Genomic DNA, 24,027 nt, shown 5'->3' with positions numbered 1-24,027 from the left:
AAGGCATGAGAGTAAGAGATAGAATAAGCATATATCCCAAAAATGTCATACTAGTCTTTCAAAAGGGGTTGTATTTGATTTGTACTGTCAAAGGTGTAAAAAAAAAAAAAAAAAAAGTAAAGGGAATCAAGGTATGCTGACTTGTTGACCTTTTTCCCTCAAAGTCACCATTTATGTGCCAGAAGATTTAAAGAAAAACTTTCTGACCTTGTGCCTTCATCTACATCATCATCGGTTCACGAATGAGCTCATGAGAAGTCGATTTAATAGCTGAAAATCAAATTAAGGTTACAGCTTTCACCTCAATCCATCTGGTCAGCAGGTCATCCTGGAAATCTCCTTTAGAGCAATTTATCAAAAAATGTAGCAGGAACACAGGCAATATTGACAGTGTAATAACAATGAAATACAGCCACCATAATATCAGTCAAAATGCCTTGCCAGTGTAAACACTCCATCGAGTGGAAAGTATATTTCTCAACATAAAACACATCTGTCTTCCAGACCATTGATATTAGGCTTCATACGACAGCAAAGGGAGGCTTTTCCTCTCAGCTGGCCAACGCTGGAACAACCTTGTCGCTCTGCTTCACCTGTGCACTCAATGGTCCGGACGGCTTCGGCAACCGTCTGGGGCTCAGCACTGCTGCCACACACACACACACATACACACACAAACACGCACACACAGTCACCCTTCAGTCACCCCGTGGGCTGTAAAATAAGCTGCCGCCACATGCCAACCAGGGGTCAATGGTGTGTCAACATCTTGTCTCTGTCATGCAAGAAAGACACACATGCACAGGCGTACACATGGAGCTACACACGTTTGCATTGCCACAGTTGGGAGGGCCTTTATTGTCTACATTCATTCCCTAACCTCAAACCATTTTCCTTCCAGCTCTACATGCTAAAACCGCAACTTTTACCTTAAACTAAACCCGAGCCCAAACCCATAAACGCTCCTTGAAGAAGTGAAGACCGGCCAAACAGACCTCACTGAAACTCACACTGGCTCTCATTTGGATAGCAAAACAAAGACACAGCCACTCAGATGGTGTTACCACTGACATCAATCATTTTTCGTCTGCAGAGAGCCTATTGAATCCATACAGAGGGAGGGTATGAGCCAACAATGAGCCAACAATGAACTGTTCAGCATATTTATAGTGACAACGTAAACCTTGTCTCGTGGAGGAGGGACTTTATGTCAGACCCTTTTTACTTTCTGAAAAAACACAGACACAAAGTGTTCTGCCCACAACGTAAAGAGCATCAAGCCTATTCTGTGTACCCTGTTTCTACCGACAAATCTCCCGTTAAACAGCAGAGACCATAAGGTTCTCACGCCAGTCTTTGCAGCGGCACCTCTTAAAAACCTGCAACCACACCACCTACATTCAGCTCCTTGTCGATGATTGTCTCGTTGGTCTCCACCAACCAGTCTCTTTCTCTTCCACTTCCTGTGTCAAAAACACACCAGCAACCACGTGGAAGCAAGGAGAAGAAGGAGGAAGCAAGTTGATGAAGATTCATTCAATACAATGGTGACAAGTAGGCCTATTCAGTTATATATAAGTTATAACGAAGAGGTCACAGTCGGCCTTCTTCAGTGGATTTGAAATTGTTTGATACCAATAAAAACTCCTGTAAGGATGTGAGTATTAATACATACACAGACAGTGTACACGCAAACCCAAAGAGGGAATGATGATGTGTTCTTTAACACAGGGATCATACTGAGCCCCTTGAACCTTGAAACATCCTCCTGTGATTCAATAATCAAAATCTACAAGCAGCGCAACGTTGAAACATTGATAAATTAATGTACTAAACTAAACTGAAACCAAGCTTACCAAGCTTAAGCTTGAAGAATTAGCACTGACTGATCAAACACCTCTTCTTTTAAAAGATGCAGTTGCCCAGCAAGGTGACTACCAGGATGCACTTGTGTGAAAGTGAATAATTTGTCAGAAATCCTTGTTTGTAATCTGAAAAACACTACAGAAAGACATAGAAAACCAGTTTCAACCATAGCAGCAAGTTCTCATTTCACTCAGACCTCAATCATGTTTTTCTTGGTTTAATAGAACTTCTTTGTCTTCTTGTGACAACTTTGTGATAGTAATAAAATGGGGTTGGGGGCGGCCCGATGGCGGAGTGGTTAGGGCGCGCACCACATGAGTGGATGCTCTCATCAGGTGAGCACCGGTTCAACTCCCGACCGGCCTGACTCCTTCCTGCGTGTCATTCCCCCCTCTCTCTGCCCCTTTCCTGTCACTCTCTACTGTCCTGTCAATAAAGGCAAAAAAAAATAAAAAAATAAAATAAAATGGGGTTGGGAACCTGGACACTGGCTCCTGCAAAGACTCCCAGCAAGACAAAAGATCCAGGCCCAGTGAAAAAAGCCCACACATCTCAAACGCTTCCTTTGTGCTGTGTAGTAGAAGTAAAGGAGCAGAACTCCCTCTTTAGCACACTGCCAGGTTTGCATTTTCTCTTGTTCACTCGTTTTGTTTATGGGGAGGATTCCTCTATATGTGATGTCAGTGTCTCTTTAAGGTATGAGTAGCTTTGTGTTTACATGCAGTTGTGTGTTGTGATCTTCCTCGCTGTACACAGCGCGGGCGTTAACAGCTAAGATCTTCAGCGGCTAAACAAGACCCCCTCAAAACCCCGACACCTAACCCTTGTGTGTGTTTACTCACGCCACTGTTAAACATTTACATACCCATCCAAACAGTGTCAGAGGGAAAACCGCATCATCCCGCTCTGTTTTACATTAGCATGCGGCTGAGCAGTTCGCCGCTTCCTCCAAGAGGCAGAAAAAGTCCCAAAACATCCATAGTAATCAATCTGGTGAAACCAAACAGCAGTACACACACAGGACACGACACAGTAAACAACTTTTAACTCAGTCGGATTGAGGTCTCATCTCCACAAGGAGCGAATATGACGTGACTCGTTTTGTCTCATAGTTTAAGCTCCGAACCGCAAACAACTGTGTGCTGAGCACATCAGAGTTTGTTTTGTGAGCTTAGACAGAGGGATATTTCTCTAAACAGACCCCAGCTCTCGTAAATGTTTAATATTCACAATAATTGAATCTCTTCCAAAGCCATGTGGTGCTATTTATAATTCATTTAAGTTACGTACTGTATATGCTTTTACCAGATAATCCGTGTTTGTATAAGCAAGTACATGGACAAAAGTCACACGTGGAAATACAAGCCTCCTGGCCTCCATTTTAACAAGTCTCACTTTTTTTTTTAATGGGTATATCCTGGTGTTAAATATCTGTAACGTGTTTTCCCTGGCTGTGACGTCGTTCAGACATAAACATGCTATTCTTGCTCTACCTATAATTGTTCTATTAATAACACCTATAATGTCTGAGTCTCGTTCTGCATGGAAGGGTGCAACAGTATTTATTGTGTGCAAACGCGACCTGTTTCCAGCTGCCACACGTTGTTAATCTCTGGCTACACCTCTGCCATTCACAGCCCATTTAGGTTAGACTCCTTTGGCGCTTGGCAGTCAAAGGGCAGGCTGCCGCTGCTGCCACCGATGTCCCTCGTGGTCAAGTGGCGCTGCCGCAGATCTGGGGCCACACCTTTCTGACCAGACTTAACGCCGGGTTCCTGCAGCGGTGACACGTCTCACCGAGAACAGCAGCACCTCGCCTCGGTTACCTCTAACCCTTCAACCTTGGTCCCAGACTTATTGCGCAACTGCCGTAAACTTGCACACATTCCTTTCCAGTGGGGTTCTTGCTCTTTCAGGGGCAAGGGTAGCATTAGCCGCACAGAGCTAGGCCCAGAGCTGTAGTTGTAGTAGTTGTAAGTTGCAACCCAAATAATCTAGACTGGTGCCACCAAATTAGAGACTGAAACCCAATCCAGGAAGGTATATTTTTGCTTTATTTCATCCATTACTGACCTTTTATCTCATCAGGCTAATGCAACACATTGCTTACACTTAATTGTTGTCTATCTGCGTTCTTGCCTGAACTTGAGTTCCCATGGACTTGTTTAATGTCATTATTCACTAACCAAGTCCTCTCCCAAAGTCTGCATTTAGCCAAGACTGCTACAGATGTTTGGAAGTGTTCCTCCTCCAACAGTTTTATCAAGGATGCTTTACTTTAGCTGACTTGTTTGAACTAGTGCAGGCCAAAAGTGAACAAACTAATATTTTCTTCTGCTTCTTAAGATGATGGAAAAGTCCTTGAAATTAATGTCAAGCTAGTGTGTGAAGCCTCTAACAGTACACACCGTAGCCTGTCCAGTGTTTAACTTGTGATGGCTGGACTACAACAGCAAAAGGTGTTATTCTCATTATTCTGGATTGGATGCGTTCCCTGTTTATTTATATCTTTTTAAAAGAGCTTTTGACCGTGTTGACCTCTGTATCTGCATTGTTGTGCTTGTTCGAAGATATTTGCACCTTTATGATCCGTCAAACTTCTTAAATCCTCAAATTCCCTAATAGTTTTTCATTAAATGTGACCCAACTGACATGGAGTGTAAATGAACAAAGAAAGACTGTACTTCGGTTTCCTGCAAAGTCATCTTCATCGTACTCTGACCTGAATATCCAGGATTAACTCAGTTGTTCACCCTAATTATCACACAGGGAGAGGTAATAATGAAATGCAGTCTTTTGGTAGATGACTAAGATGCTGAACTAATCCTCAGGCTGGAGACTGTTCACAGGAGTCAGTGGAAAGTATTTGCTTTAACAGTTTTGTTTAAAAAGGGTTTTTCTGAACAATGAATGCAGGCTCACCAATGAAGCTGAATTCATTCCATGTTTCTCATGTATCTCAGCATAATGTGATACACACCTGACTAGGGTTTGCATCCTGCACACCACATGTTATTAGGTTCAGGCCACTAAACCTCAAGGAGCTATTTGTAAGTTTAGCCAACATTAGCAGCTGTTTACTTACCAGTCTACAACAAATGTTGTGAATTTATCATTAAACTTCGTTCCTTTACTTACTAAGAGCTCTCCCAGTGGTGGAAAGCAATGCTCTTGTTTTGCTTCTCTTTCAATAACTTCTTTTCTTCTACTGAAGTTAGCATGCTAACTAGCTAGTCCTAGCCCGGTTGGCACATCTTGACACTTTCCAATACCGAGTCACTGTAGGGTCCAGGCTGCTCAGAAGAAGTAGCGCTGCTCAGAGGATGTATCGTTACCTCTTGTTTAGTAAATGCAACAATGGCTGAAGCTCTTACCAAGACTGGTAGGTAAATAGCTATTAATGCTAACGTTGGCTAGCAATAGCAAAACTTACAAATAGCTCCTTTCTATATTGTAAAAGTCAGTATGTCTCATCCTTAGACTTGGTGCTGATTCCTTGATATTTAATGAAAGCCACAGCCTTCTTCTAACCTTAATAAGGAACTTTGACTTGCATAACATTAAGAACATTTACTATGCTTTGTTGCCAAAAGTAAAGCAATATAATACAAATACATTAACATTGAACATTTTGCTTCTCTCCTCAGATAAATATATATCTATATATATCTTTCCAGGTAAACCACGGAGCATCTGATAGATAAAATGGTAACTAGCTGATTTGATCTAATTCAATTCAGCTGCAATTAGAATTTGATATTTTTACTTAATAATAATAATAAAAATGTCACTTACCCATAAAGACATGAAGCTGTAACTGCTGCCAAATGGGCTTCTACAAAGCACTGAATGAATGCTTTTGCAACTTTTGATTTTTAATACATTAGTAAAAATGTGTTTAAAGAAGTTTCTAAAAGTATGTTTCCACTTTGTCATTATGGATTACTGAGTCTAAACTGAATGGCAAAAATGACACAATGAAAGTGTGCAAAAAGTGAAGGCACTGCCGACATGTCCCTGTACATAAAACTCCAATACACCCTTACCTGACCTGATGAGGAAAAGTTCGTAAAAGTCATTACAAAATGACTAAAGAAAGTAACTTGTGGCAATGATATAAAGGTTTCCATTTACCTGTGGCAAATGTGTAATCTCTTTTGCATTATATGAGTAAAACTGGCTTCACTTTATTGAATGTGTTATGCAAGGTTTTATCCAAAATGTAGCTGCTCACTTACTGTCATTTCCTCATGCCGCCAGTAATTGAATGTAGAGTTAAGTGTGACAGAATGCATGCTTGAGACATCTTGGCCCAAACATTAGCATCGTCTGTAACCTGTTGTTGTCTTTACACCATGCCTGTATCATATGGTTCACATATTCTTATTCTTAGTTATCATTATAAGTGTGAGCTAATATTATCTCACATATTTTGCAGATTCTTGCTGACAAGGAAAAGCAAAGTGGTTAGTAAAACATTCTGTCTCTTTAGAGACAAGATGCAGCAAACTCTCATTGTGGGAACGACCCGCACAGCTTCAATTTGGTCAAAACAACATATTTGTTGTTTCCCTGTGCACCAGCTGCTGGTTCCCCTGTGAGGAGTCACTGGCAAAACAACAAAAAAAACCAACATTCTCAGGTGCTTTTGCTCTTGGTAGTGGTGTTGATTACAAGGTCTGAATAATGGACAATTACAGCAAAATGTGTGCAGACAACTTTAGGCACATGTGATGTACATGTGCCACAGTAAAAGAGGACAGGAGCACATAGTACAGTGTTGAATGCAGTCATATATCATGACGCAGATTTCTCTTCAAGACAGGTGAACAGTTGTGGGAGACAAACAGTGAATTTATGGTTTCACTGGTATGTTTTTCCAGGATTGTTTTTTTTTTTACACAATGACTGGGAAGTGCTCCACATAGCTAACAACACACACAAACATCTAGTTATTATCTTCTGGTTTGCAGAAGGTGGGAAGAGAAAACAAAGATGAGTTGAGGCTCCAGGCTTCTGTCCTCAAGGAGGTTTTTGGTGTCCATTGACAGGACTCCCTGCCTAAGGACAGAAAAATAAACTGTAAGTGAAGATGACCAAAGACAATAAACATAATGTGTGCGCAAGAGGGGAACTCAGGGTGAGAAAATGATTTCAGGAAAAATGTCCTGGTAAGTATCTGCAGGTCAAAGAATGTTGAGATAGCAAGGATAAAATTCAGCTAAATTTGGATGAAAAGTGTTTAGGGACATCAAGGTCACGTATTGAGGTCTTTCAACTGACATCAGTTTCTAAAAGCCACAGGTCATAAACTCCGCACCCTTCATGTTAAGCTAATAAATAAAAGTACATGTCAAATTAATTTTTGACAATTTATAACAGGAGTGTAACGTCATGCTTTACAGCTGTATTGACTGGCGATTGGGTCAACTGGGCAGACTCCGCCTCCAAATGCCGCCACCACCATTGTAAGATAGTCACTCCACACAGTCATTGAGTACAATCATTGAAGTCAATGGGAAAATTTCTGTTATGACCCCAATGCATGGGTTTTCCTTGTGCTTTTGAGGCCATTTGATGGTACTGTAATGTCTTCCAGTGGCTGACATCCATCAGTCCATACAGTCATTGATTTCAACCCAAACTAAATATTGAAATTGTCATAGAAAATACTTTTGAAACAAGTTATATGTAACCTAGACGTCTAAAAAAACATTTATACTTTCCAACCACATTCATTTTTGATAGAAGTTGCACAAATGTCATTTTCACCTGCAAATTTCCTGAGATACAGCTCTAAAGTTTCAAATATTGTTCGTCTAGGCACCCGTATGATTTTCTTTATATCGCTGTGTCATCTAAAAATGAATTTTATGTCTACACACTGTGAATCTGCTGTTAATATAAGTCATGTCTGAGCTAGTAATGTGTTTTATCATGGCTGTTTCCTTTATGTCTCCGGCAGTCCCTGCTCCTCCAGCTAAATTTCCTCCCCTCTCTCAGCTCAGCAGGGACTGAAAAAAAAAAAAAAAACCTCCCTGCATCATCTGCACTCAATCACAATAATTATCCCAAGAAATGCAGTGCAGAGTCTGTGAGAGGTGAGGGGAATGAAGCACAGAGGCTATTGGCAATCACCTCCCTCCAGTCATTATTAGTCATCTCTCTGCTGCTTTGGAAGAGGACCTGGACGGTTTGGGAGGAAGCCATGTGCAGCCGACAGACAGAGAAAAGGCCTGATGTGACTCCGGTGCACAGAAAGTATCAGTGATCTCTGAAGGCTTCTGGCAGCACAACAGCTCCACTGGGGACTGGCAGTCATCCGCACACGAGTATTAGCCTTATGTTCTGTCTGTCAGGTCTCCTCTTATCCACAGATCATAAAAACACTGAACTTGTCACTCTGAAGACAGGGAGCTTTTCAAAATCCCACAGCAGCCAGCATACACCTTTTTGAGTTCTTCACTATAAAAATCCTCAAGGAAGATGAAGCGTTTGAGGTCCTGTCAGGATTTGTGAACACTTCCTAAAGGAGTTTTTTGTGGAGCATTGTGGGGTTCCTGTTTGATTGCAAAATGGCTTTGCAATCAAAAGTTCCTCAAAGCCCTTTAACGTTTTTAAAAAGCAGACAGACAGAAAAAATAAAACACTGATTAGGCTCCACTGCCCATGAAGTATCAGTTTTATGAATGTTCTGGCAGCACTACAAGTCCACAGGGGGCTGGCAGTCATCCTCAGATGAATATCTATGTGTTTTGAATTTGAATTTCACCCCTGAGATTTTTTTCACTTGTCTCTGGTCCAAAGACTTTAGAAGAATGAACTGGTAACTTTAAAGGTAGTGGATCTTTTCTAAACGAAAAAAAAAGGCTGTCAAGTCTGCACCCCAGCTTTGAATATTAACTAATGTACCCTCTCTGCTGAGGTTCCACATGGCACCTTTTAGGGGCCCCCTGTTTTTTACCATAAGTATTTGAGTATATTATATAAGATGAGAAGCTCTTTGTATCGGAAAGTGTATGTGTAGACTGGATTACAGATCAGAAAAAAGTATATTAGGCTGGAAAAGATGGCATTTCAGCTTCAACTTTACTGGATCTTCAGCAGGCAAATAGGCAACATGACAAATATAGTATATAGATGTGCAGACATCAAACTGAGCCTTTTTGTGTAGCCAATATAATATTTCATATTTATTCATCATTTATATATATATTTATTTATTTATTTATTTATTTATTTATTATATAATTTTCACAAATAAATAGATTTATTTATTTATTTTGTTTTTTTTTAAGAGTCAGGTTGAATTAGACTGATTTTCAGTGTGACACATGATAGTCACAGTTGATGGGTTTCCATCCAATCGTAGCTCAAATTTTAACAGAATTTTGAGAAATTTGGCAACAAAAAGAAATGCTAATTAATGTACATTTTCATCCACTGCTGTTATGCAAATATTTGCAAAGATAGACAGCTGGTGGTTTTAATCCTCCAGCCAGCTGCTATTAAAACCATTGCAGAAGAAGTGGGTGCAACTAGAGGGTGCAATTAAAAGAGCGCCGGTCAAATCCCAGATGGTGAAAAACAAACAATGTAGAAAACATGACTGAAATATGGAATTTGTGTTTGTTTCATGCATTAATTTAAGGAACGTAACAGTCCTGTTATCATTCTTCACAGATGTGATACCACTATTTTCTTTTCTAGTCTCTTCAGTGAATGTTTAGGTCACATGCTTAATGTATGTCATGATTTATTTGCTAAATCTTTAAGTTTTTGCCAATACAACTTTTTTTTTTTTTTCACTCAGCCAAACTAAACTTTTTTGTGATATTTTATTTTTCAAATGGTGGTTCCACTCAGATTTTTTATTAGTAAATTGAAAATGCCAAGTGAATAGGATGCCATTTATTGAAAAGCTGATATTTAATAGGTAAAGTTTGCCATGTTCACTCGTGCATGTGTTTAGTGCTTATTCACCATTTGTAAATAAGGACCAAGCACAAATTACAGCTGAGACTGATGACAACATCATTAGTTTTGCTGGTATTTGATCCTAAACCAAAGAACTGGACAAATTAAAACTTTGACCTGCCAGGGAATCACTTCAGTCAATGGGAACCATCAACCATTAATAATGACGCCAATTTATGGGTTTCCCCTGTGCCCTCTTGTGGTCGTTTGATGTTACTGCAATATCTTCTAGTGGCACAGTTGATCTTTCATGCACCTCCTCCTCTTTGCATACACAGCTGAACACTGCATAGAGTTGCATGTCATTGTGATAATATACAGCAAACAGACAAAATAAAAACACTGATGAGACTTCAGCACCCATGAAGGATCAGAGTTTTGACAATCCTGGCACCAAAACAAGCCCACAGTGGGCTGGCAGCTGTGCCCAGTTGAATATTAGCTCTGTGTTTTAGGTTTCTTAAATTTCACCCTTGAGAGCTGCAGTTGTCTCTGATCCAGATATTTTAAAACACTGAGTCATTCGTTGTGAGATTTAAAAAGAACTGAAGTCAGCCGTAGTCAGTATGTACCTGTTTCTGATAAGATGATAAAATAGCCCTTTACCAAATAGACAGCCGCTTTGGTCGCTTGTTCAAATGGCTAAAAAGTTTTCTCAACAAGCAGCATTCAACCAAGGGCCCAGCCTATGTTTAAGATCCGCAGCAACTTGTGTGACATTCCTATACCGCTGCAAAAAGTCTTATCCAGAGAGACACATTGGAGGGATTAGTGTATCAAGCATCTGAATTCGACCAACAAAGACAGGGATGTGCATCCTTCCACGGAACAGAAATTTATGGACATACTGCCAGTGTTCATATTATATGAAAGGGGTTCTTTACAAAACATTCTGCGGTTACTCATTGATTGCATAAAGCATTGCATTCAAGCAACCTTTAAAGGACAAAAACAATGATGATACTCCAGTACCCATGAAGTTTCAGAGTTCTGGCTGTATTTCAATTCCTGCAGGGACTGGCAGTCATGCCCAGATGAATATTAGCTCTGTTTTTTGGTTGACTTCTATTTCAATCCTGAGATCAGTCCTTTTCTCTAATCCAGAAATGTTTTGATACAAACGTGGTCACTCTTAAAATACGGGTTTCTGCTAGGGTGCTGTTCAAATTCATTCATTCAGGGAGCCCGTGAGCATTTCAATTTCCCTACAGGTTTCTTTTAAGATAAGAGGTGAAACAAATATTTGATCAGACAATTGACAAATAACGAATTAGCAACTATTTTGATAATCAGTTGATAGATTAAGTATTTTTCCCAGCAAAAATACAAACAACTTTCTGGATATTGTGGTTATGCCATGTTATCCCAATAAAAAAAATCTGTTTAAAAATATCTCCATGAGCTGTGGGGAATTATAACAGGAATTTCTTGATGCAGCTCTACCTCACATTAGAGAGCTGAGGAAGTCAGACTTTGTTGTGGCTTCATATTTGGTTGCCAAAGAGCTTTAAGTAACCCCGCAGGTACTCCACATCGTCTTTACTTTTAACAGTCTGCATCGGACAGAAAACACCGTGGACGTACCTCTAATTTCTGGAAGAACTGGCAGCAAGACAATTCCTCTGGGGATTGGTAAACATAACAAGATGAATATTAACCCTTTCTAATGAATCTAATCTAAATTAATATTTCACCCCTGATGTTTACACGTGAACCAGTGTAAAACACACGCCTGGCCAATTTTCAAGAATTAACAAGTGAAAAACTAAGCTGGTACCTGTTTCAAGAGCTCCTCATACAACGTGTCTGACTTCTCCACCTCACACTCCAAGTCAGCCACTACATCTGCATCCCATGATGCTATGCTGCTGCAAAAGAAAGGCAAATTAAACATGTTATAAATGATGTGTAGCCTCATGTTGTTCTGGAAAGTTTGAAGGAGGTGGAAAGTGGAAAAGATAGAAAAATGATGGGACTTGTAGAAGAATGTTGCCGTAATTATTTAATGCTCAGTGGGAGTGTTTTTGAGGCTTCCTCATAGTGATATACGGTACAGGTACTTAACTTTAATAGACTGATTCGGCGCTGTTGTTTGGGTGTGATATCTATTCTGGGTTAAGACATTAGTTAGCTGTTTCCTGTCTGTTTTGTGTCTCTGCTCATTATTTCTTACCTGTCACAGTGCTCAGTGTCCTGTAGTGGGCAGGGGAGGCTCTGTGTGGGACTGTCCTCATGAGAACCCGTGCTCGGTCTCTCAGCTGTCTTTTCCAGCCCGCTGATCTGCTGCAGCATAGCTTCTCTCTCCTCCATCAGGCAGTCTTTGAATCTACAAGATTCGTTCAAAGCAGTGACCAGCTGAGTGATTAAAAAAGGATTAAGACAATACAATAGATTTTAACCACAACATGGATTTATATCCCTACAATTTCTGATTACACAGCACGTTAAACTTAGATGGTCTTAATGTTCAATGTACGAAAGCCAGTGAGTGCTCAGATATGGCTGATTAAACTACAAATTAATGATTTTTTTTTTTTTTTTTCCTTAAAGGCAGGGCTCAAAAGAAATATTTGTTGCTCATTAAGTGACCGCGCATGGGGAGCACTGGTGTTTCTTAGCAAGATTAACAACATAATTACATGACATTTAAAAGCTTGAGTTTCTCATATTTCAGATTGAAACACATGAAAGACCTAATATTTATCCAGTAAGGTTTACCTTCATGGTCCAAAGAAAAAATGGGACACAGGTGTCTCCCATCTACAAGATGTACAGTATTTAAACTAAAACAAAAGCACGTCACCTTTCTAAAGGTTCCACTTCTGTTCAGATCAGGCTTCTTGGTCCCAATTATTAGGGACGTAAGGCATCAATATGTTTAAAATGAAATGCTTGTCGTATCATCAAAGAGCACCTGAAACCCCATCACCCCACCCCACAGCGTTTTGTCTCATACTATGATACATAAATTAAAAAATGGAGATATGTATACCACGTATGATATGTGCAACTACTATTGAAAGGTAACAGTTAAAATATACAATATAAATATAAATGCAACAATATATGGTGTGATTGCACAGTTTGAAATAGCACTTGTCAAAACAGCAGTAGAATAATTGCACTTGGTATTGCACAGAGAATAGAAGTATTGACCAGGACTGTTTGCTTGTGGTTTCATCAGCTTTGATTGACAGCGGCAACGTAAGCAAACAACCCTACAGCTGTCATCAGACTCAGATTGTTATTTTTATACTTGTAAAGTCTAACTGGTGCATGGAAATACCCGACATCACCATTTTCCAGCCCGGTTCCGCACAGCACAGAGACAAATACACACATAGATATTAATACTTAACAGTGTTGACTGTGTGTTGATGCAGGATAGCATGTTTTAGAGTAAAAGGATGATTGAGAAAGAAGCTGTAAATGTCCTTTGATCAGGTCATGTGCCTCTGTGTGCAGGGAGAAAGCACCCACCTCTTCACACAACACATCCAGTAGCGCTGTTGCTGACACAGCCACTCAAACTGTTCTGCTGTCTCCTGTAGTTTCCTCAGACTTCCTTCATTCTCCTGTTGCAGTTCTCTTACCTTAAAAAAAAAAACAAAAAAACACAAGATATCATTTTTATTGCGTCTTAAACCAGGATGTGATTGAGACAACAAGAAAGCAGGAAATAATGAGGGAATTTGTGGTGTGCATGTCTGTCTGGGCTTAAATATAGATCAGAAAAATGATTCTGGTGCTCACTGCTGTCATCTGGAAAGATGAGCAAAAATTCAGTGGAGTCAGAATTAATCTTTAACTCCCATGACTTTTATAATAATTCACAGGCTTGATCCACCATGAATAAATGTTACTCATTAAGTTTTTCTCTGTCAGGGCTGTTGAATCTGTTGTTTTGTTCTCTTGGACTTGTCCAGATCTCAAAGGAAAGACAATTGTAGACCTGGATTGTTCGCTGTCTGATGGACTGGTGGAAGCAGAGGCCAGTGAGGGAGTGAGTCTTTGAGGCCAAGTGTAAATAAAAAGAAACTCCTGACAGTGTGGAGGAATGTTTCAGTCATGCCCAGACCGCACGCACACTAATGCAAACCTAATGCCAGCAAAATCTGAATTAGTGAGCTCTCTCTGGGGTGGTGGTAGTTTTTAAAATTTGGCCACAGTACATAAATTTGAACCTTGAGGTTTTACGTTTCATGAAATTAATTATTCAAAGTCCAGCAGTGGGCTGTAATTCACTGTTTTTAACTGGCCCACTGCCACGTTCGCTGAAATTAGCCTGAGACAGCATGAGCAGCATTAATCCATTCCTTCAGATTGGAGGAGCTGGCAGCCAGCTGATGCTGCACTGCATTATTTCTGACGCAGTTGGCTGCGAGTTTGACAAAGAGAAATACTCTGCATTCATTGTAAAACCATTAAAACTCCATTATTTATCTATTTATGTTCACTCAGAGTGGAGCAAAGCTGCTGAACAAAGAGTCCACTCCTGACACCTGCTGGACCAAAGTGATATTGCAACAACAAGCAACTGATTGACTTTCCTATAGCTATCATATCATATCTATGGGTCCTCTGTCTTTCTAAAAGGAATCCACTGTGCGTTAATAAAGTTTTCAGCTTTTATTACACTACTTTTCTTACATATCTATTTGTTATCAGACAATATTAGCTATGGACAATCTGGTGAACATACAAAATTAAAAAAAAAAAAAAAAAAAACAGAAATTTAGTGTGTGCATCTGAGAGTAGAGACGAGTTTATTTCTCAACTGTTAAATGTTCTGCCCAGAACTTTTCTTGGTTGTATTTGTTTAAAAAAAATAGGAACCTTATTAAAATTGTTTACAGTTACAAGTTTTTATATATATATATTATAAGTGACCTGACATGAATTGGATTTTCAAACAAAATGCTTATGTAAGTAAACTTTGTCATCTTTGCATCTCACAATAAAAGACTAACAGAACAATTTATATATTAAAGGTCCCTCTGCACCTCTGTAGGAAAGCTTTGTATTGTTGTTCAGTGAAGGTTCTCCCTAGAGGCAGAGTAATGATCAGTGAGGCTCTTTTCTGCTAACAGAGCTTCACTTAACATGCAGCTGTTTTCACATATTCTGTTTTTTCATTTGTTCTCCGCCCACTTTAGAGACATTTCCCTGGAACTAAAGTAAATCAATATCACTGTTAATACAAGTGTGGCCAGTGCTGTCTATCATGAATGGCTTAGAGTTGTTGTTGGATCACAACAAGGATAACTACAGCAAATGCACGCTTGGTCTTGCTGTTTTTCTTTCTAAAGGCTTGAGACTTCACCTGTTGAAATCCAGCTGAAACACAAGGAAGGACCTCTCAAGCTTCTTAAAACTTCAGGTTATGAGAAGCCCCAGGTTGTCTTGATACCCACACAAACAAACTGCAGCAGAGCTGAATCTTTCTCTGTACATTTTCCTCACCTCCTTCTGATGAGCTCTGCTTGAGGCCTTCAGCTTCTCTGCCAGAGTTTTGTTGAGGTCTCGCAGCTCCTCCACCTCCACTGTCTTACTGTTGGGGACAGATACGCAAGGTGATTGTTTGTTTTATCTGTGTATATGCTTAACACAGGGATGGAGTTGTCAGCACCAGGCTTCTAACTTGCTATAAACAAAAACTGATCCACATGGTTTTCAACTGCACAGGAAACTCCATTTACAATAACATAGAAATAAGAATAATAAAAAACTGAAAAAGGATATGCTAATACTATCACAACAGATTTGACTTATTTTTCTAACTCATAGAAATGAAAATTATTTCTATTACTTTACTATTTCACTTTTTACTAGTGATAAAAACAGTCAAAAAATTGTTCAAATATACACATTTGATTTGATTTAAGTCTGTGATAATTGCCTGTTTGGTGCCTGGATTGCTCCGAACCAAAATACTCTTTCTCATTTTTAGTGTTTTTACAGGTGTTTCTTCCACAGATGTATCTGGATTTCTATTTTCAGCCCTCGCAGACAAGCAAGTAAAATTTATTTTCACGGTTGTATTAATGCATTTTATGTTGTTCTCGAGAAGAATTCTCTTTCATCTTCTCCCTGTGCGGCTGCTGTGTCCTTGAATCATAACGTGATAACGTATTCTGACACCAAGCCAACCATCAGGACTCCTCAGGGATTTAAAGTCAGCAGACGGAGGGCGACTGCATTTCTGCTGACTTTTAATCACACATTCAAACTCTATATTTTTGTTGAGTCTTGAGACAACAGTCTGAGCTGAAGGTGACAGCTTCACTTGGCTCCAGTTCACTGCAGATGGTAATCAAACTATTGTATTTTTTTATCAGTCTGAATGGTTCTTTTCTTCATCTGTGGCCTTATCTTTAACATTATTCTTCCTTTTTATATGTGGCTTAGTTTTAACAGCTGGGTGAAACATGGAGGAATGTGTTCAAATCGGCCGAGCAACAGCTCAGCGTGGCTAAGAACAACACGGAGAGTGACAGGTTTCCACAGTCCTTATTTCAGGTATTTCCTCCACGGCCTCCTGTCTGCAAATTTAAATTTAATGTTTAGTATCATTACCATTAATGTACACTAAACTGTGAATCTGAGGCGACCACACAAGGAGGTTAAAACATTCAGTTTTTCCCTTTTAATTGTCCCTTAATATGGTTGAAATCATCTTATTCCATACTGTCTGAAAACATCATCTACTGTATCATTTGTATCGCCTTTTTCCGGCTTTACAGTAAATGATATTTACACTATAAGGGAAATATTATTCTCAGGGATTTCTAACAGCTGCACTGCTCCATCAAATGTAAATATTCAAAATGTCTTGTGCATCAATGTATACCCATTTTACCAAAATTCATCCTGACTTATTTGGTATCTTTGGAAACCTTTGGAACCTGCACTAGAATTTAAAATAAAGTTATGGAGGGGGGGGTCTCAACAAATTGTTAACCTTTGTGAGACAGCTCCAGAGCAATCTTATGTGATGTTAGGCTTTGGTGTTGGGTCAACATAGTGTGTAGTAATAACTCTGTGATAACACTTTGAGCTCCTTTGAGCTGTTAAGTGAAGCTCTTCAGGTTTTAGCAAGAAAATTCCCCCATTGACATATTACATAGATGTCTGGGGTGATTAGTTGCGGCATGCAGTCCAATACATGCAGTCATGCATGTATAATGTAGTCCTAATGTTCATCAGGACGTCTTCCGGATCTGGAGTACACCTCGGATTTGATTGCATAAGATACACAATGAACAAAAAATTGGTGTTGAATTTCTTGAAAAAAACATTGAGCTCGCTCTTGTTAGTAGCCTGTTCTCCTGTTTGTTAGAGAAAGTCTTTATTGATTTGTTGAATACTAACAACAAAACAACAGAGTAGTATATAGAGGCCACTGTGTGCTGTCAGTATCAGGATGAGGTATGGAATTGAGACGCAGCTTCTGCTTCTCTTAAAATTGCAGTCAAATCATATTTTCAATGAAACAATAACATTAGGTCATTTGATCATGTTTGACAGAAAGCCAATGTGGACTGAGGCTAGGAAGCTGAATGTCACAGAATAGAAAAGTGTCTATAAGCTGGAATATGTGACTAATTTTGATTTAAACTTTGTGTCACTAATAAATGATCAGTTGCTGTGGGCCTACCTGCGCAGCTCCTCCCGGAGGCTCTTCGACAGTTCAGCCCTGCGCTCGGCCTCAGAATGCAGCTCCGCCTGGAGGTTCTCTGCCACCTCACCTCTGTGCCGTGCCTCAGCGTGCAGCTCCTCCACCAGGCCCTCCAGCTTCACCTCGGAGCTCTGCAGACACAGCAGCTCTGAGCCGACCTGCTGCAGCAGCTCTGCGTCCCGGGAGCTCTCCTCCACCAGCAGGACCACACGCTGCTGCAGCGAGTCCACCAGGTCCTGCAGGAGAGATGCATGGACAAACCGATACTCAGATCTTCACTTACACACATGAGGGGAGTTGATGTACATTTGAGTAATCCCTGCTAATGTGCATACCTTCTGCAGCATATTTACACATTTTTTTTTCTATTTTATGGCTTTTATCATTCTGGTTTTATTACTCTTTCGTGCTTGCACGGTTTCCACCATCTGTTTTATAGCATGCATTCCCTCTAATTGTCTTTTTTCCCTGCTGAGTTACTTTTATGGTGTTATACCTTAATCTCAGCATGCACCTAAACATGGACAAAATATACTTAAATACTACATATTAACCATGCATATTAATCTTATATGTGAGGAGTGGACTCAGTACTTCATGACCTCCCTGGAGATGTCCTGATCATAGTGTTATCAAACACACCCGGATTGTCTACAAGTCTACAAGTTTGTGGCAAGTCCAAACCTGAAACTATATCAAATCTATGTGGGGAAAGTGAGTGAGCCACACTCTCCAAATGTCAAACAAATACCATCAAAGTATCTAGAACAGCTGAAAATCCTCCTGAAGTCCCATAATCAAGGCGTACCCAATCCAGAAACAAAGAAAACAAAAGGCTGCAACATTTGTCTGCCACAGAAAAATATGTTGATTTTTTCCCACCCCTTTCTCTCGTCTTTTTTAGTCCTGTGAAAAAGCACCAAAAACAGTCTGTGAAAGCAAAACTAATTGCTCTTTAGTTAAACTTCTCACAGCTCACACCTATGCAGCCTGTGTGGAGCAGCCAAAAAACCCAAAGAGGTTGGTAACTGCTGCCAAAACTCTCTGCATTTACCGTATGTTCACACTGGCACTTACTGGTAGCCCAATTCCAGTGTAATTACAGTAATTGTAGCATAGGTGGCCTGTTGGTATGGTCGTGGCTCTGTGCATTCAAATTATGGGGCTGTAATGAGGTTAAACACTGTAAGGTTAAATGACACAAATTTAAAAAATCACTGTGAATTGCACAGACATTGGCCTTCAGTAGTATTTTCTAACAAGAGCCTAATTGCTACAACAACGTCAGAGAGTGAACTTAAGCTGCATGTTGGTGAGAATTGTTTTGACATCAATTAAAGTGAAATACTTATTGGCCTCTCTGACACCTGAACCCAATTTAGCCACACCAACCAGAAGCAATTTAGGTTAACTTGCAGGCTATGTTTTTGTCCCTTTATCATAAGTGCTGTATTACGACCAAATGAGTTGTATTTTTATTCATGCTTGACAGGGGCTTAAGTTCCACTCTTTGGCTTGCAAACAGAAGTCTCCTTCACATAAATGCTCTGTAAAGTCTATTAAAAAATGACAGAACCATTATATATTGAACTGCAGTGCTCGTGCAGCCTGGCAGAGAGCCAAGGATGCAGAGAATAGGCCCAGAGCTCAGTGGCCCAAAGACCTCAAGGGGCACCTGGTCCAAAGGCTCAGTTTGAAGTGGCAGTAAAACGACCACAAAGAGACACAAAATCATTATAAAGAGAGAAACAACCACAGACACTCGAAGCGACCACAAGTCCACAGGTGGAAAATGACCTTAAAAAAATACAAATGACCACAAAGAGGTGCAAACAATCCAGAAGAGACAACAACCACAAGTGGTGCAAAACAACTAGAGAGGAGAGTGATGCACAATGACCACAAAACTGCAGCCGCAAAATGTGGTCATTTTGTGTCTGTTTCATTTTGGCAGAAAGTAGTGATATGAAGGGCCTCGTACTGTCTGCATCAGCGACTGATCACAGAGCTTCTTCTGCAGCTGAATCACTGAATATTTATCTGCAAGGCTTGATTACCGGTAGATATGTGAGAACAAGAGTCTCCACTGGACTATTTTGTGGTTCATTAAACTTTTTAAAATGTATTACTGAACCAAGACAGACAAGACAATAGTTTACATTAATCTGATGGTACTATACAGAAATGTTACTGGACTTAACACTGCCATCATAAACTTTACACAAAGGTGTCTCAGACAAGAACCTGAAATTGCCACGTTTACGTAACAAGGTGCATGTCTGAAAGGGGCTGTGGTCCAGTAACTCAACCAAGATTCTTTCGCTCTCTCCGCCTCCAACAGCTCACCTTTTGCTGGTGTATCCAGCTGATGAGCTGGTCCTGCTTCATCCTCAGCTCCATGTTCATCTGCTCCTGGTGGAGGAGTCGAGCGGTCACAGCTTCCAGGTCGTTCTGCAGCTTCCTCTCCCTCTCCCTGGACATCAGGAGCTCCCTGTCGAGCACTGCTGCAGCCACACAAGACATCAAACCCAAGTCAGCAGAGGAGAATCTGCTTTATATATGGGCCACCTGGACGTGTTATTAAAAGGTACAAAGAGTGGGATCTTTGCCGTTTACAGCTTCAGACCTTCATCCTTTTGAACATGAACATCAAAAGAACAGAGTTGGACCTAAGTGTGCAGACTCTTCATTTCTCCTTTCTCCAGATTTACTACCCACAGAATCAAGTAACCATTATGTCCTGATACAGGAAAACAGGATTGGGACTTGGAGAATGTATTTTATGTTTCATGGAGTCTGTCAATGTCAGGTTTTATAGCGGCTGCTGACATTTCTGGCATTTAAAAACTTGCTGTTAGACCTCCTCTCTGCAATTGTCTTCATGTCTCATGCGAACATGTGTCTTCATCATCCATGTCAAGTACACACGGTCGATAGAGTCTGCCAGTGCTGTTGCAACTCCCTCTGGTCATGAACAGAGGTCAGCAAAGGTCACAGATTTCTTCACTGTTCTAACCCACTCATTATGTCACTAAATATAATGTTATCCTGCAAAAGTGTTCAGTACAAGTACAAGGCTTTTACTTGTATTGTTACATATTGGTAATTTAACTCAAGTAAAAGATCTAAATATTTCAAGCCCCCTTAGATACTACACCTTATTTTTCAGCACTGTATGTCACAGGTACTAATGTTGACTTTTGTGAAATCTTTTTTTTTTTTTTTTATAACTCTTCAGGCCTCTAGAGATGATTCAGATGCAACAGTCAGAGAAGGGAAATTACTCTTTAATTAAATAGTTCTTCGTTGAAGGGGTCACTTCAACCATCTCTGCATATCTTATGTGATCCATAACTTTAAAAAACAAGAGCCATCGTTGATCTAATTACTTGTTTAGTGAAGTTATGAAGGGTTATTGTCACCATGATGTACTGTAATAGTCATTATGGGATATTCCTGAATTACATCCCCAAGTTTCACTGTGTGTAAGGCACATTTTCACTTCGAAGTTGTGACCTTTGAACCTGGTTAAGTAAACTATTTCCTCCTGACTATGCTCAGAGAAAATTCACAGGTGCTAAAAAACACTTTAATGTTTCTGCTGAAGCACAAAGCATCATCCTCTTCAGGCAGTTGTGGTATTTTCTGTAAGTGAATCATTTTATGGCATGAAACTAGTTTTAAACATTAACCTAACACATTCAACAATCCAGCAGATAGCAGGAAGTGTAAACTTTTAGCTACCACAGTACTCTGTGTGTTAAAGTACACATTAGACTACATCCAATTTGTACTGTATATTACACAATTTCTAACCTTGTCACTTTGGATAATCATCAGTTAAGACAGTGTCACTGGGTCTTGGGCTTTCCCTAATTAAACAATAATCTAAGTTAATTATTGGTGCCTCAAGTGCAATCAATAATATGGTGAATTAGAGGAAGCATACACTCAGTCGGCAGTTTATTAGGAACACCTATCTAAGTAATACAGTCCAATACAACAGTCCTGCAATAGATCTGTACCTCCGTGTTCACATTTTGTTGAAACGCGTTGACTCAGCTTTATGATCATTTTAGAGAATATTTTTTGCGGTGCTGTTGAATTGTGTGGTTTACTCCGGCAGTAATACACAACACAAATATACGTCCTCTAAAATGGTCATTAAATTGAATCTGCACCTTTAATAAACATCAGAACCTTCAGGAAGGAGCATTCACTGCAGCACTGTTGAATTAGACCGCATTAGTTTTAGCCAGGTGTTCCTAATAAACTGACAACTGAGCGTAGATAACATGAATAGTGTCAGTTGACACTTGATTGACACAGTACACTTCCTTACCTGCTCGTCTCTAAAATGTTAATGTGTAACTTCACTTGCAGGGGTCAAAGTCTTGACCTTTATGACTTACCTTTGTCATGAGCCAGACGGGTGCACTTGGCCGTCAGATACTGGATCTGACTGTAGTCCTCATCCCGCTGCGCTCGGAAAAACCTCCTCATGCTCATCTCTTTCCGAACTGCTCTCTGCCTTCTAAAGCTTCTTCCACCTTCCCATGATCCTTAGATCCTAAGGGCACGGTGGGTGTGTCCCCTACAGTCAGATAAGACACGGTGTGCACTTTTCCTGCAATATTGAACTCCCCCCATGCACAGCAGACAGACGACAAGTTTAAGCATTAATCCAAGCTGCTGTTTTCATAACACAGAAGCGAGATGAGCTGCTGGTGTGTGTGTGTGTGTGTGTGTGTGTGTGTGTGTGTGTGTGTGTGTGTGTGTGTGTGTTCAGGCCTGGCCTGCTGGCCCACTGCTTGAATAAATAGGAAAATTATGCCTTGTATGAAGGCTTAATCTGACATTATATGCATTAAGGGCAAGTGCGAGAGCTGAAGCAGGTCGGGCATGTTGTGTCTAGCAGGCACACAGCTTCCTAGCAGCAGCCTCAGGTTGGTAACCTTATTATACAGGGTTGCATAAGACATTTTAGAGAGGAAAATACCCACTGGCATGTGTTTGTGCTTTAGTAGTTCATGTGTTGATTATAGTCCTGAACTTGGTATGAATGTTTACTGATTTTGTAAACGAATTCCTTTTAAGGATTGTGACCTATCCCAGAGTTTTCTTTGTTATTATTCAATGTGATACATCAGCCAGATTTTAAGCGCTTCAAACATTTAAGGAAGTTCATCAGTCTGAGTTTCACTGGTTTATTGTCCTGATAGTGCACTTGCTATCTTGATAATCAGAACCAAGAAGAAATTACAAATAGGAAATGCACTGAACGTTTTGTGCTTGCATTATAAAGCCTATGAAGCTCTAAAGATAATGTTAAGTAACACTAAACACCAGTCACACTTATACTATGTGTGAATTTGTGGCTTGTTGGTGACAAATATGTCTACGAAAAGACACCATCCTCTCTCAGGACTCCTTCTGTTCTGTTGTCTTCTCATATTTTATTTTTAGAGCTCAAAAGTGTAAAGCCAAGGAAAGGTACTGGAGTCAGCTGTGGTTTGCACTGTATGTGCAGCTGCTGATGTACCTGCTGTCACATTTCCTGCCAACAGAGGGAGGCAAAGCAAAGCTGTTCTTCTAATCTCCCAGGCCCTTATCATTTCACTTTGTACAGTTTTCATCAAATGTTTCAGTTCAGTACGGGCTTTTTTGTAAAGTAATTTATAATTTAAACAACAATCTTAACCCCAGATGTTTTTCCTCTCAACTGTTGTTTAAAAGCAGTCATTATTATCCCCATCATTAAATATTTGGTGTTGAGTGTTTAATTTCTACAAGTCATACTGCCATAAAACATTTCTACCAGTTTGTGGGTCTCAGTGAAGTGTACTGGTCCCATGATGGTCTAAGCACTTTTTAAATTTTTTTCCAACCTTTACAGGGTTGAATTTCAGGAGTGACTAAACTGTGAATTTGTGGTATTCGCTTACAGGAAATGTTTTTTTTTAATGATGCTAACAATAGTGGGGTACTGGCAAAAAAAAAAAATGCTGGCTGCTGAAATATTATTATCAATATTAACACATGGGACTGGTATCCAAGGGCCTTGCCCAGGAAACAGATACCAGTAATTACCAGCCAGTAAAAGTGAAACTACTGATAAGAGATGCAAATAGACTATTTAATGACTGTTGCTGAACAAAAATGTCATGGATGAACAGATCTAAAAAATAAGGGTTGATATAATAAAAACCACAAGGATTATGACTTGAAATATATTATTTTTATTATTATGATTAATTTGATTAAATCCTCCACTAACTGAAGTGTCAGTTAATTCACATTAAGTTCATTTCCTTCAATAAAAGACTTCCGACTGTTTAAAGTGCCATCTTCCTTTCTGTCTAGAAATGATTCTCCTGAGTGCTCTGAGTGCTGCTCACCAACAACAAAAACTAACTACAAGATATCAGTTAAGCTTATTTCCTGTGAAGCGAGTGTATCTGATGCGGTCTTTCCAGCAAAGTCAATGCATTTGCAGTCAACAGTCA

At 39.8% G+C, this 24,027-nt stretch overlaps 1 protein-coding gene across 3 annotated transcripts; it reads right to left on the bottom strand.

The window, feature by feature from the left end:
* Positions 1-6,632: 6,632 nt before the first annotated feature.
* On the bottom strand, positions 6,633-22,183 carry LOC139605785 (hyaluronan-mediated motility receptor-like). 3 transcript variants are annotated; one of them, XM_071457563.1, is made up of 8 exons: positions 21,934-22,183; positions 19,868-20,025; positions 17,501-17,757; positions 15,307-15,394; positions 13,324-13,436; positions 12,017-12,169; positions 11,621-11,711; positions 6,633-6,927 (listed from the first exon to the last, which is right to left on the bottom strand). In XM_071457563.1, exons 1-8 carry the CDS (start codon positions 22,028-22,030, stop codon positions 6,889-6,891), a joined length of 996 nt encoding a protein of 331 aa, XP_071313664.1. In that variant the 5' UTR covers positions 22,031-22,183; the 3' UTR covers positions 6,633-6,888. The 3 variants fall into 3 exon arrangements, with proteins under 3 accessions (XP_071313664.1, XP_071313666.1, XP_071313665.1); XM_071457565.1 differs by having other exon boundaries at positions 11,621-11,708; XM_071457564.1 differs by having other exon boundaries at positions 19,868-20,022.
* Positions 22,184-24,027: the final 1,844 nt, after the last annotated feature.

Source organism: Trachinotus anak, unplaced genomic scaffold (genome assembly GCF_046630095.1).
Source record: "Trachinotus anak isolate AG129_WGS33_773 ecotype Australia unplaced genomic scaffold, CSIRO_AGI_Tana_v1 ptg000021l, whole genome shotgun sequence".
NCBI classification, from domain to species: Eukaryota; Metazoa; Chordata; class Actinopteri; order Carangiformes; family Carangidae; genus Trachinotus; species Trachinotus anak.
Note: the sequence above shows the minus strand (reverse complement) of the source record. Positions and strands in the feature narration are given on the sequence as shown.

What these genes read in the sequence shown, in the direction of transcription:
- LOC139605785 (XM_071457563.1), bottom strand. Translation starts at nt 22,030, where the DNA reads ATGAGCATGAGGAGGTTTTTCCGAGCGCAGCGGGATGAGGACTACAGT. An exon ending in CTCCGGGAGGAGCTGCGCAG is followed by an intron (nt 15,395 to 17,500) that starts GTAGGCCCACAG and finishes TGTCCCCAACAG; the next exon opens with TAAGACAGTGGAGGTGGAGG. An exon ending in GACACTGAGCACTGTGACAG is followed by an intron (nt 11,712 to 12,016) that starts GTAAGAAATAAT and finishes TTTCTTTTGCAG; the next exon opens with CAGCATAGCATCATGGGATG.